Source organism: Polypterus senegalus, chromosome 17 (assembly GCF_016835505.1).
Source record: "Polypterus senegalus isolate Bchr_013 chromosome 17, ASM1683550v1, whole genome shotgun sequence".
Classification (NCBI taxonomy): domain Eukaryota; kingdom Metazoa; phylum Chordata; class Cladistia; order Polypteriformes; family Polypteridae; genus Polypterus; species Polypterus senegalus.
This window is the reverse complement of record NC_053170.1, coordinates 2,849,746-2,864,745: the sequence shown is the minus strand read 5'-3', so window position 1 is coordinate 2,864,745 and position 15,000 is coordinate 2,849,746. Positions and strand designations below refer to the sequence as shown.

At 41.6% G+C, this 15,000-nt stretch overlaps 1 protein-coding gene across 2 annotated transcripts in view; it reads left to right on the top strand.

Moving 5' to 3' along the window:
* The window catches only part of LOC120517629 (zinc finger protein 281-like), an 83,123-nt gene that overhangs the window by 63,089 nt on the left and 5,034 nt on the right, over positions 1 to 15,000 (top strand). For both annotated transcript variants that reach the window (XM_039740049.1, XM_039740048.1), the window contains one exon: positions 12,858 to 12,976. In XM_039740049.1, the coding sequence (XP_039595983.1) occupies positions 12,858 to 12,976 (119 nt within the window). The remainder of the gene's footprint in view (positions 1 to 12,857; positions 12,977 to 15,000) is intronic.

Sequence of the window (15,000 nt, the reverse complement as noted above, 5' to 3'; positions counted from 1 at the left end):
CACTGGAGAGAGTAACCACGGAGCACATGGCCTTTTTATGTCTATGTATTGTGCCTACGTGACCACACGGTAAGACCCGCACTATTCCGAAGTGACGTTTGCACTGATTTCTGTTTTTTGTATCTCGCACCCTCATACACCTTTATCGTAAGAGCATCCCTTATCTACGATGGAGCGTTCAATCAGAAGAAAATATGAAGCTGGTTTTAAATTAAGTCATTGAAGTGGCGAAAGAAATTGGTAACTGTGCTGCTGCAACAAAATTCAGTGTGTCTGAGAAACTGGTGTGAGGTTGGAGGAGGCAAGAAGTAATGTGTTTTTTTTTTTTTACACAATTTAAGTGTCTTATTTTTGAACGGGCGTATAGGTCGGGGTCTGATTTTATGATCGACTTTTCGACTTATGCGTGAGTATATACTGTACAGTAATCATCACACATCCATCGTTTTCAGAGATATTGTGGCAAGGTGTCTTTCAGAGTTTAATGAATATTTCAGGAATTCACAACACAGCGAAGCTGAACCTGTTCTCACCGTGATGATATCTCGCAATGCCTCCTGGTGGAATCTTCCTGATTTACATGAAGTACGCACTCGAGTATAAACAGTACAGCGCTTGCATAGAAGTAGCCTCCACACACGTCCCATTAAGTATAAACCCGGCCTAAGCCTAACAATATGTTTTATAGTCCGTTGTACTGCTGTTGTGTTCTTGTAAACCACCGCGGGACATGTTCACCATAGATTGGTTGAGGTATAAAAGTGCTTATATGTGTATGGTGTAAAAGAGGATAAAGATTTAAGGAGACACCATGGCTCTGTATATTGTAAAGGCAAAACAACTGATGCAGCTTTAAGGCAAAAGAACATCCCCAAAGGATGAGAGTCTCCGATTAGACTATCCAAGATGGTGACACTTCCAGTTAAAGGTCCGCCAGGTAGGCAGAGGCAGGTACAGGTGGTCAGACATTGGAAGTGATGTCGGAGGTGGCAAGGTTTTCAATCATCCAGTCTGTAAAGGGAGGTAGAGAAGAGGCATTGGAGTACAGCACCACCCTGTGGACTGGCGAGGAATTGCCTCCACCGGAGCCTTTAATCTGCCCTCAAGGCACACGTTGTGTATTCTGTTTGGCTCCCACTTCTCTTTGGGGGCCTGCTTAACCCGCCACCACTGATAGTCAGAACCGAGATGAACTGGGCAAGTGAGACGCTGCTGTGTCCGAGGCATGAATGAGGGGCACCTGACTGACGGTCGCATTCTCACGTGTGTGTTTCTGTGATAAGCCAGGCACCTCAACCATACCCGGAGCAAAGCACACACCCCTGGCCGATTCCAAGCCTGCACGTTCTCGTTAGCGATTATTTATTTAAAACTTTGATCGCGCCACAGACCACTTACCACACACACCTCCATCCACAAGGCCGCCAGTTACAGGGGAAGGCTCCACTCTCCTCACTGTGTGACTGCATATGAAAGGAGCAAATGGAGGCAGATGCCCACAAAACAGAGAGCTTTCATAGCACATCATCAGATATTTTCAAGTCGAGTTTTCAAACTGTGGACTGATACTGGTAATATGCGTCATTTCATAATGCACAGAAGTGCTCTCTCTTTTTATATTTTACGTCAATATTGGCATGCTCCTGTTATTATAATAGTAATTAACAAAGAGCTTTTGTTCAAGCCAGTATAGCCTTAACACTGAGATGGCAGACATGCACTGTGTGCGCAATTATTAGGCAAGTGGGTATTTTGACCATATCATCATTTTTATTTATGTATTCCGACTCTAAGCTGTACAAACTTGAATAGTTATTAGATTTAAGCACATCAGGTGACGTGTGTTTGTGTAATGAGGGAGGGTGTGGCCTAAGGAGATCAACACGCTATATCAAGGTGTGCAGAATTATTAGGCAGCTTGTTTTCCTCCGGCCAAATGGGCCAAACGAGATTTAACTGACTCTGAAAAGTCAAAAATTGTAAAAAGTCTTTCAGGGGGATGCAGCACTCCTGGAATTGCTCAGATATTGGGGCGTGAGCACAGATCCATCAAACGTTTTGTTGCAAATAGTCAACAGGGCCGTAAGAAACGTGTTGAGAAAAAAAGACGCAAATGAACTGCCAAAGATTTGAGAAGAATCGAATATGAAGTTACCAGGAAGCCATTATCCTCCAGTGTGGTCCTATTCCAGAACTGCAGCTTATATGGAGTGTCCAGAAGTACGAGGTGTTCGGTGCTCAGAGACATGGCCAAGGTAAGGAGGGCTGAAACCCGACCACCACTGAACAAGACACAGAAGGTCAAATGTCAAGACTGGGCCAAGGAGTATCTGAAGACAGATTCTTCAAAGGTTTTATGGACTGATGAGAGGAGAGAGACTCTTGATGGAGCAGATGGATGGGCCTGTGGCTGGATCAGTAATGGGCACAGAGCTCCACTTTGACTCAGACACCAGTAAGATGAAGCTGGGGTACTGGTATGGTCTAGTATTATCAAAGATGAGCTAGTTGGACCTTTTCAGGTTTAAGATGGACTCAAAATCAACTCCCAAACTTACAGCCAGTTTTTAGAAGACCAAGCAGTGGTAAAAGAAAATGTCTGCATCTTTCTAGAAGACCATGATTTTTATGCAGGCCAATGTTCCATCACATGCATCGAAGTACTCCACTGTGTGGCCAGCCAGTAAACGCCTTAAAGGTAAAAGAAAAATGACATGGCCCCCTTTGTCACCTGACCTAAAGCCCTTCTTAAATGGCAGATTTACGGGAAAGGAAAAGAGAAGACGTCTCTGAATGGCGTCTGGGAGAGGCTGAGGGTGCTGCACAAAAAGTTGTCAACAGATCAAGAAACTGACCGACTCCATGAATGGAAGGCTTATGACTGTTATTGAAAAGAAGGAGGGCTATACTGGGCACTGATTTATTTTATTTATTTATTTTTTGAATGTCAGAAATGTTTATTTGTAAAGTTTGAGGAGTTTATTCTCACTTTAACAGATGAAAACAAACAAGTGAGATGGGAACATTTTCGTTTTTCCTTTAGTTGCGTAATAATTCTGCACACTAATAGTTGTCTAATAATTGTGCACACATATGTATTCCCCTGATGTTGTTCACACTCACATGTCCTTTGTAAAACATTCAAGTTACAGGTTTATTAACATTTTGGATTGACTGATAGCATTGTACTTGTACCATATTATAATGAATCCTCAAAAATACAACTTGCTTAATAATTGTGCACACAATGCATTTTAGCTTACACTGCAAAGTCACATTATGGTCAACTGTTAGCCAGTTTATGGTACAGATACCAGGTCATAATGTCCTTTCTTGGGCGGCAGTAGAAAAATCTGAATCTGTCCGATGGATGTTATTACCCAGAAGTCCCACAGAGTGGCAGTGTTTCTCATAACTGGACACCATGTTTAAAACTGAGTGCAATGAGTGGGCACTTCTGCCTTTCGATTTAAACATTTGATTGGCAGTTCACAATTTATTGAATCCTTCTTTTAAAAAATTGGACACAATGGTCGCTACATTCATTCGGAATGCAACTTGCAAAACAAAAGCTCAATGCTACAAAAGATCTAAAGAAGAGGATTCTGCTGCTGAGTCACTATTATAAATGTTATGTTTTAAAAAGAAAGAAACAAAGCACATTTAAAAAGCTGTAGCCAGAGTGCTTTACTTAAAAACGTACAATGAACCTAAATAAGATAAATAGAAGCAAAGTACAATCAAATGAAATACAGCCAGCGGTGAGTTAAAGAAAAGAAAGATGACGACTAAGAGTAGGGCAGCCATCCGTCTCCGGAAGATCACTGATAGCGAGAGAATAGAAATGCGTCTTCAGTCTCATTTTAAACAGTTCAATTGAGGCGACTCCTTAACGTAACGAAATAAAGAGCTTCACATACAAGGGGCAGCAGCTGCCAAAGCCGCGTCCCCCTTAGCTTTACACTTAGTGGGGGGGGACCAAAAGAGACCACTGACCGGTAAACCGAAGCCCTCTGGATGCGAGAGACTACAAGTACACACTGACACAGCGCATTGCCGCACCCACCACATGACAAACTAACTCAGGATCCCAGATTAGAACCCTAACCCTCACTTGTTCAGATGGCATGAAACAGTGGGAGGTTATTATGGTGGCTGGAGTGCCAGTCCTGACACCAACCCCCAAGGTTTCCCTGCAGATTGGAGGGCCTAATTGCTGGGCTGGATGCAGATTAGCGTCATACCCAGGACAGATCAGCTGCAGGTTAAGGGCCTTGCTCAAGGGCCCAATGGACTAGAGTCGTTTCTGGCGTTTACGGGATTTGAACCGACAACCTTCTGATTGCCTCAGAGCCACCACTCCGCCCATCTCTGGATGGCTGGTGTAAATCACACAATTTAGATACATAGGCAGGAGCAGGTCCCTGTAATAATTTAAAAACTAGCAACAAAATGTTAAAGTCAATTATGTAACTAACAGGCGGTTAATTTTGGAGAGACAGAATCGAACTTTCTTACCCCGACCATAAAACGGGCAGCAGCATTCTGAACCAGCTGCAACCTGCATATCGGGGATTTAATGATCCCAGAATAGAACGAATTGCAGTAATCAAGCCGAGAAAAGATACAAGCGGGAGCAGCTTTCTCAAGATCCCCTATGAGGTTAAAACGGTTTGACCGTCGCAAAACGACAAAGCTGGAAAAAGCAGCTCCTGACTACAGAGTTAATCTGTTTCTCAAAAGAGAGGTGGCTGTCCAAAAATGACACCAAGATTATGGACTTGAGGTTTGCAAAGAGCTGAGCTGGAGGACAAGCTATCGGCACTTTCCGTGGTATTTTGATTGAGATCAAGGAAATTGCCAGCCATTCAGGATCTTTGCTCAAAAAGACAGTCGTGCAGCTGATTAACTGCAGAGTTGGCGCACTGGTGAATAACCTGGTTAGGGCAGAAGCCTGGTTTCTTTAATAATCCGTAATTACCGTATATATATGCGTTTTAACTCTTTTAGGGCTAATTTTTTTTTTTTTTCTTATCTCCCAGGGCTGAATATTTTTCCAAAAACTAACATTTTTTAAAAAAGAACACAAAGCAATTGTTTAACATATCAAATCAACAAAAAATATTTACTTTTGACAAATATTACTGTCTTGCATGTTGTATGAGCCTGCATACTCTATGATTTCACATACATTTTACACAGCAAAGTCCTGCAAAGTCTGATCTCGGTCCAAGCAGCCAATTTCAGTCATTGCCACATTGCACTGCTTACAATACGTGTTGCTTTAGTGCCTACTTTTCAATTGTCTGTTGCCGCTCTTTCTCACATATATTGTTAGTGTGTACTGTAGAGAGACAAGTCACCCTTTTGCCATTGTGCCATTCCACTGCCACCAAGTTTTCTGCCCGCATGAAAACCGTATTGTCACCTCTTTTCATCTTCTGAAACTTTATGAACTTTATGCATGGCATTATAGCCCGCTCACCCCATGGGATTTGCTTCTGTTTATTACAGAAGTGAATAAAACTTTGCAGCAGCACGTACCTATCACCATGCTACATAACCTGTCCAAAGCCACCAGGGGACAAAGCACGTTTGGACCAATGCTCCCTGAAGTTATATCACCAGTTCTGTCCCATCTCTATTTGTAATACCACAGCACGCTTCATCTCGTCTTTTGTTGTGTGTTTACACTTTGAAAAATGAGAATGCGATGCAAACGCAGCCCGCGATTGAAAAAATTTCTCTGCCTACCTGTTTATCTCGTCTGACGGTAGCTGAAAAGCAGCATCAGGAGAGAGCAGCCTGAAGTACAGCAGCTGGTGATCTGTCGTGTCCAACAGCGAGCCATGCCGTCTTGTGAAGTCCGGTAGCCAGATCGGCTCTCAACGGATCAATGTCTGTGTATTTATCCCACGCGAACCTTGCTGTAGATGCATCGGCTGCGCGAAGCGCTCAGCTGGCAGCAGATCTGCTGGCGCGGCATCGGCTGGTGTTTGATCAGCTGATTCCGGCTTCTCACTCTCTTGCTCAATCTCCTGATCACTGTCAATAAAATCCGATTCTGAAAAATCAGAGTCCGACTCCGCGATAATGCGCAAAACATTGTCATTGTCTGCGAGTGTTTTCTTTTCTGCACTCGCTTCACTCCATTGTCACATGTCGATACCATCTTGCCATTGTTTACATTTCGCAACTCACGCACGCTAGGATTAGTTGCGAGTCAACGAGTCTATCATTCTTCCAAGCACAGAGGGAATGCCTGTGACGTGACAGTGAGATTTGTCGCCATTAACAGCTGATTATCGCCTCTATCCCTGGATGTCGACTTTAGTCGACATTCGCCCTCAACCCCTCCTGTCGACAAAAGTCGACATCCGCCCTAAAAGAGTTAAGATCTCCCGCGGATAAGTCGGGACTCGATTTTTACCGTATAATTTCTGGTATTTGATAATGTCGGTCGTATACAGTCATGTGAAAACATTAGGACACCCTTTGAAAGCATGTGGTTTTTTGTAACATTTTTAATAAATGGTTATTTCATCTCCGTTTCAACAATACAGAGAGATTAAAGTAATCCAACTAAACAAAGAAAACTGAAGAAAAGTCTTTTCAAGATCTTCTGTAAATGTCATTCTACAAAAATGCCTATTCTAACTGAGGAAAAGATAGGACACCCTTGCCCCTAATAGCGAGTGTTACCTCCTTTGGCTGAAATAACTGCAGTGAGACGGTTCTTGTAGCCATCTACCAGTCTTCGACATCGGTCTGAGGAAATTTTACCCCACTCCTCAATGCAGAACTTTTTCAGCTGTGAGATGTTTGAGGGGTTTCTTGCACGTACAGCCCTTTTCAAGTCACCCCACAGCATCTCAATGGGATTCAAATCTGGACTTTGACTTGGCCATTCCAGGACTCTCCATTTCTTCTTTTCAGCCAATCTTTGGTTGATTTACTAGTATGTTTTGGGTCATTGTCATGTTGCATGGTCCAGTTCCGCTTCAGCTTTAATTTTCTAACTGATGGTCTCACATGTTCTTCAAGCACCTTCTGATACACAGTAGAATTCATCGTGGATTCTATGATGGTGAGCTGACCAGGTCCTGCTGCAGCAAAGCAGCCCCAAACCATGACACTTCCACCTCCATGCTTCACAGTTGGTATGAGGTTCTTTTCTTGGAATGCTGTGTTTGGTTTACGCCAAACATGTCCTCTGCTGTTGTGTCCAAATAATTCAATTTTGGACTCATCTGTCCAAAGAACATTATTCCAGAAGTCCTGGTCTTTGTCAACTTTATCTCTGGCAAATGTCAGTCTGGCCTCGATGTTTCTCTTGGAAAGCAAAGGTTTCCTCCTTGCACACCTCCCATGCAAGTTAAACTTGTACAGTCTCTTTCTGATTGTAGAGGCATGTACTTCTACATCAACAGTAGCCAGAGCCTGCTGTAGTTCTCGAGATGACACTTTAGGGTTTTTGGAGACCTCTTTTAGCATCTTGCGGTCTGCTCTTGGGGTGAACTTGCTGGGGCGACCAGTCCTGGGCATGTTGGCAGTTGTTTTGAAAGCCCTCCACTTGTAGACTATCTTCCGGACAGTGGAATGGCTGATTTCAAAATCTTTTGAGATCTTTTTAAATCCCTTCCCAGACTCATAGGCTGCTACAATCTTTTTTCTGAAGTCCTCTGACAGCTCTTTTGTTCTCACCATGGTGCTCACTCTCACTTCAACAGTCAGGAGCACACCAAACTAAATGTCTGAGGTTTAAATAGGGCAAGCCTCATTCAACATGCAGAGTAACGATCTACTAATTATGTGCACCTGGTGTGATATACCTGTGTGAGATCTGAGCCAATTTAAGAGGGAATACATGTGAGGGTGTCCTATCTTTTTCCTCAGTTAGAATAGGCATTTTTGTAGAATGACATTTACAGAAGATCTTGAAAAGACTTTTCTTCAGTTTTCTTTGTTTAGTTGGATTACTTTAATCTCTCTGTATTGTTGAAACGGAGATGAAATAACCATTTATTAAAAATGTTACAAAAAACCACATGCTTTTAAAGGGTGTCCTAATGTTTTCACATGACTGTAAGTCAAATGCGGAAAACTCCCGCTATTGGTACAAGAGATTACGATATACTAATGCCCACCTGAGAGAGTATCCACGGGGCACATGGCCTTTTTATTTCCATGTATTGTGCCTACATGACCACACGGTAATACCCAAACTATTCCATAGCGACGTTTGCACGGTTTCGTATTTTTTGTATCTAACATCCTCATACACCTTTATCGTACGTGCCTCCCTTATCTACGATGGAGCGTTCGATCAGAAGGAAATATGAAGCCGGTTTTAAATTAAAAGTCGTTGAAGTAGCAAAAGAAATTGGTAAGTGCGCTGCTGCAACCAAATTCGAAGTGTCTGAGAAACTGGGGTGAGATTGGAGGAAGCGAGAAGATGTAAAATGTGTTGCATTTTTGAACGGCCGTACAAGTCAGGGTCTGATTTTTATGCTCGGTTTTTCAGGTTTCAAGGCCCAACTTATACACAAGTTTATACGGTAATCGTCTTGAGTTCTTTGGCAAAACACGCCGTTGTCATCATGTTGCACAAAAAAAACATCCATCAGCCACCGGGAATCTGAAAATAAGCCTTGTGTGTGCAGTCATCTTCTTGTGTTTTAAAAATGTTTAGTCAAATTAATGTTTATATATAAGTGCCTGTTACTGGATTACGTGCAGCCCACTCTTTTCTGTTTGGCTTGGCAACTGAACCCTGCTAAGGACTGGCATGCCGCTAGTTGCTTCACGCTGCACACCCAGTGCTGCTGGAAAAATAACGCGGGTATTTTTACTTCAGTAAGACGAGTACTACACTTAGGTTGTTCCTTGGACTACGTAACACACGTTACTTTTAACGTCACCCAGCTGCCCTCGAGATTGTGCTGCTCTGTACGATCCACTCATCAGTGTAAATTTAGCAATTTCTGAAATATTGAGACCAATCATTTCAGGAAGGAGAAGGAATAATGCAACTGCCTGAGCGTGTGCCCCCGGAAATCTGTTCTTTGGACGCTTCTACCCGCAGCTGCTAAGAGTGCATGCAAATAGACGGTGGACTATAAAATCCTTAACAGTAACCCAATCGAGGGTTTACCTGCTTACGTGTTCAGAATATTCGTGGAGGAATCCACCTCTGTTAGGTCAGGTTTTTCAGGGGCCAACAACCCGATTTCTCTAACTGGAGTAAGCGTTTACATGGCATTTTAGAAATTGGGTTTATGTGAACATCTGGCCGCAAGGAAACATGCTAAAGGGCTGAAAATTCTTGGGAAAGTCTTGTGACGCAACACGGCTGGACACGGCTGTTAGAATTTCACACTAAAGTGTAATGCAATCTGTGAACTGTCACTAGAGGGAGCACTTCAGCTATTTACGGTCTGGGGGATCAGTAAGGCTTGTCATTGAGTTAAATTATTTGTGACATGTAGCCGTCAAAAAGGGGAAATCAGTTATTTCATCGAGCAGGATGGTTATACAAATAATGCTCTATTAAATCTCCGGTCGAGTTTAGAGAAGATTCTTGTTAATGTACAATTCCTCTGTTGGGTGTGGAGGATGATTTCAAAGATTAGGAATCTTTTGCTGGTTAGCTGGATAGCATTTTTGTTTCAGAGGGGTGTTGACATCATTTCCCAGTTACCTGAATTTTGTAAGCAGTGACTGAGGCTGGGAGTTGTGTAAGTAGAACCAAACAAATACACAATCATGTGACACATAAATCAGTCTAGTTAATAAATCTTAGCTTAGTTTATAATAAAGGAATAAGAACACCATAATATGAAACTTATGAATATGGCCCTGTATACATGATAGACAACTAAATTATAATGAAATGTATTTGTGTATATATGTGTGTGTGGGCAGTACATTAGGTTAACACTTTATATTTTGTATTTATATTATAATATATATATATATATTTTATAATATAAATACAAAATATAAAGTGTTAACCTAATGTACTGCCCACTTAACATAACAGCCCAAAACAAGGTAGTTTTAGAAGTGGCAAGAAAAAGTAAAATATCTGTGAAACGTATAAAAGTGGAAAAAATAAAAATGTGCTTCATGAGGTCTTTTTTTATATTTTGGATTCTCTATAAATTCACTATTTTGAAATTAGCCCAAAAATTCGATTTCGAGATTTTGATGAATCTCGACATTTTAGATCTCCAAGTCCGATTTGCTTTCTCTTAGGGAAAGAATTGTAGTCGTCCAGAAATTGGACTTTGAGATTTTGATTAATCTTGACGTTTTAGATCTCCCCGAGTCTAATTTACTTTCTTGTAGGGAAAGTATTGTAATGTCCATCTTTGGAATTGTCTCCGTGTGTGTGTGTTTGTATAAACACGATATCTTGAGTACGCTTTCACTTTGGTCAACCAAAAGTATCAGGTACATGACTGAGATTTCTATCAACTTTTGAGCTACAGTATTTGCGCTAAACAGAAGTGGTACTTTACCTGAAACATTTCCCCAAAAATATTAAACAATTTGATAATTTCACATCGTATTATGGTAAAGCATCACCTTCTAAGCATTTTTTGTCTGTTTGCATGTTTTTGAAATATGACCAGTTTTTCAGATTATCACAGTTTCCGCTTGACATTCAAATGGCAATACGTACCGTACGTATTTGAGATCGTTTTTGCTTTACGTAAACAAAATTTTGTGTCCCAGTATTACGTTACTAAAGTCTCTGGCAACTTTTGACCCTCTTCCACTTACTGAAAGTGGTAATTTACCTGAATTTTTTGCCAACATAAAATACAATATTTATATTTCATCGTATATTTCATTATAATTTCCTGTTGCGTTCTGATATGCATGCTGGGCCTTATTCATAAGTTTCCTATTATGGCGTTCTTATTCCTTTTTTATAATCTATGCTAAAATTTATTAAATAGACTGATTTATGTTTCAGATGATTGTGTATGTTCTGCTTACCCTTCTGTGTAATTGTCCTCTTCGTAAGCAGGTTATTTTTCTTCCTTGCGTCTTTCACGGTTATTTTGGTAGATGTCGTGTGGGCCATTTAAATGTGTTTAGTTAACCATTTTTATTACTGTATATACTCATGTTTAAGTTCTCCCATGGATAAGTCAGGACTTAATTTCTGGTATTTTATAATGTCGGTCATATAAGTCGAATGTGGAAAACTCGCGCTATTGGTCCAAGAGATTACGATATGCTAATGCCCACCAGAGAGAGTATCCACGGGGTACACTGCCTTTTTATTCCTATGTATTGTGCCTACGTGACCAAACGGTAATACTCAAACTATTCCGAAGGGACGTTTGCATTTTTTGTATCTCGCACCCTCATACACCTTTATCGTAAGAGCATTACTAATCTACGATGGAGCGTTCGATCAGAAGAATATATGAAGCCGGTTTTAAATTAAAAGTCATTGAAGTAGCGAAAGAAATCGGTAACTGCACTGCTACAACAAAATTTGATGCATTTGAGAAACTGGTGCAAGATTGGAGGAGGCAAGAAGATGTAAAAGAAAAAGAAATAAAGTGTTGCATTTTTGAACCGCCATATAAGTTGGGGTCTGATTTTTATGATAGATTTTTTTCGGGTTTCAAGACCCAGCTTATACGCCAGCATATACGGTAAGTTTCATTGTGTATAAGCAATGACAGCCGGGCAGAGTCGCTGGTTTAGGGTGATGGCGAGTGTTAGTCGGCCAGAGAGTGAGCAGTTTGCCCGCCTTGTGTGCGAGTATCTCATGTGATATGCTGCGACTCGACTTTATTTCACAGTTGCATGATTTGCATATGAGTCAGCATCAAATTCTAATCAAATTGTGTCCAAAATGCACCGGCTCTTTTTTGTTTTCCCCCCCACCCTCATTCTTATCAGTTCATGACGTCTTCTGTTTTTATGTTCACAACATGACTTGCGTTTTCCTCTCTCCTGTGACTGAGCATGAGAGCGTGTTAGTTGTTGTGTGGGTCCGTTTCATTCTCAAGCCAGAATATTAAACCTATGGTGGATTTAGTAAGTAATTAGACGCCTTGACTTGGTTTAATTTTAAACTGTTTGGATTTGCCATGTTTACCCAGCAGTCTACACATCAATAACCCAGAATGACAAAGCGAAAACATGTGACCGGAAGGGTTTGCAGATTTACTAAAAGAAAAATCAAAGAACCATAGAAGTATCCGGACCCCTAATTCACTGTCTCTTGAGCAGGAATCCCACCTTTGAGTCCTCTTGGATTAGACTCTACAAGCTTGGCATGCCGGGATTTGGGCAGTTGATCCTATTCTTCCTGGCTGATTCTCTCAAACCCCATAGAACATCGGTGGAGTGCCCTGAAGGTGGCAGGTCACAGATGCTTCCTGTTGTCTGTGCCCACTGCTGGGATGAACTCCGGGTTGCTGTAAATGTTTACTGGAAAAAAAAAAAAAGCTGTGGGTTCAGGGAGCGAATGCGGGACGTTTTATGAAGCACAGAGACACTGACATTCTGGTCTCTGCTGCTCTGGCTGCCTTGTCGCATGTGCCAGTGAATTTGAAATCTGCTTCAAAAATATCAAATCAGCGTTCATGAGGAAAAGAATGAACACCAGATGATGGGATGTGTCAGGTGAATAATAAATGAATGGGGGGGGCTTAAAGATGACTAGAAAAAGAATGTAGAGCATTAGATGAGGCTGGGACTACTGACCTCGTTTTTGTAGAGCTGAGGGGTGGTTGGACCAGCCTTAATAATCAAAGTATATGTTTGTAGGGCCTTTCCCATGCACAAGTTGATTGTGGAGCTCATGGCTGATTGTTTTATTACAGGAGAGAAGCCCTTCAGCTGTGACCAGTGTAATATGAGGTTCATTCAGAAGTACCACATGGAGAGACACAAGAGGACGCACAGTGGAGAAAAGCCATACAAATGTGACACCTGCCAACAGGTAATGTGCAGTGGGGAGCTCAGAGTGTGTGTCAAGTCTACTACTACTACTTTCAACTAGATAGTGGGATTAGATTTTTTTTTTATTTTTTATTAAATTATCACATGAACTGCAATCCACCATTTTTTGTGTGAAGATCAAAACTGCTTAGTGCTTATCTTGCATTAGAAAGGTTTAGACAAGAACAGGCCATTCAGCCCACCAAAGCTCGCCAGTCCTGTCCACTTCATTCTTCCAAAATAACATCAGGCTGGGCTTTGAAGACCCCTTCATGTCGTATTGTCCACTACCCTACTTCGTCACTTATTCCATGTGTCTGTGGCTCTCTTCCTAACGTTTGTGTGAAATTTCCCCTTCACAGGTTTCCAGGTGTGTCCCCATGTTCTTGATGAGCTCATTTTAAAGTCACCGTCTCGATCCACTGCACAAATTCCCCAGTCAGGTCTCCTTTTAATCGCCATCTGCCTGAACTGAGAGTGTTCACCTCCTTCAATCTTACTTCATAATTCATTCTTCTCATTCTTGTAATCTGCCTGGTTGCTCTTCTGTGGCACTCCTATGTCATTTCTGTAACACAGAAACCAAAACACTTCACCAGGCAAGGTCTCCCTAGTGTTTTATAAAGCTGAACATTAGAGCCATCTGAACGAGATCAGGCCATTCAGCCCACCAGAGCTCGCCGGTACTGTCCACTTAATTCTTCTAAAATCACATCAAGTTGAGTTTTGAAAGTCCTCCTGTCGACCAAACTACTTGTTTGCTTACTTCAAGTGTCTGTGGTTCTCCATGTGAAGAAAAAAATCAGAATGTTTGTGCGAAATATACCCTTCACTAGTTTCTAACTGTGTCCCCATGTTCTTGATGAAGTCATTTTAAAGTCACCGTCTGATCCACTGGACTCGTTCCCTTCATCATTTTAAGCACTTCAGTCAGGTCTGCTCTTAATCTCCTGTGAAGGCTCAGCTCTTTTCATCTTTCCTCATCACTCATCCCCTGTAGCCCTGAAATCAGCCTAGTCGCTCTTCTCTGGACCTTCTCTTGTGCTGCTAAGTTCTTTTTGTAGCCTGGAGAACAAAACTGCCCACCGTACTCCAGATGAGGCCTCACCAGTGTGTTATAAAGCTTGAGCAGAACCTCCTGTGACTTGTACTCCAACACGTCAAGGCGCTATATAACCTGACATTCTGTTAGCCTTCTTAATGGCTTCTGAACGCTGTCTGGAAGTCGATAGCTTAGAGTCCACTATGACTCCTAAATTCTGCTCATAAAGGTGGACTCTCCATTTTCTAACTGCCCATTGTGTATTCAAACCTCACATTTTTACTTCTTATGTGTCATTCTTTACATTTACTGACATTAAATTTCAAATCTGCCCAAGCCTGTCTGCTGTCCAAGTCCTTCTGTGATGATATAACGGATACCAAATTATCTGCTAATCCACCTATCTTGGTATCATCTGCAAACTTAACCAGCTTGTTCCTTATACAGTATTTCTATCTAAATCAATTGTGAGTGGGGAAAAAAACACACCAAAATGTTTTTCATCACATCTTCAACAATAGTCGGCTGATTTACTTAATGTTTGATACAAAGTGTATGTAATATGTTTTCCAACAACAGTTGTATTAATTACGCACATCAAACAAACAACATCGCTGCACTAGCTTATTGAAATTAAGTCTTCGTGTTTTGACATAAATAAAATGAGATTACCTTTTCATTCAAAGTTATCAACAAGATGTGGAACAGTAATTTTAATAAGCGTTTTATGATTTATTAAAGAAGTTGTTCGAAGTGCTTTCCCTTGGCACGAACACAAGCCCTCAGCCTTGGTCTCCACTGATCAATTGCCTTGTCAACAACACTCTGTTTCAGTTCAGCCCAGACAGAGATGAGGCACTGCGTCAGGTCCTCGATGTCTCGTATTGGAGTCTGGTAGACGCGGTCTTGCATCAAACCCCAGATTCGATAGTCGAAGGGATTGAGGTCTGGTTAGTTTGCTGGCCAAAGGTCTGGTCCAATTA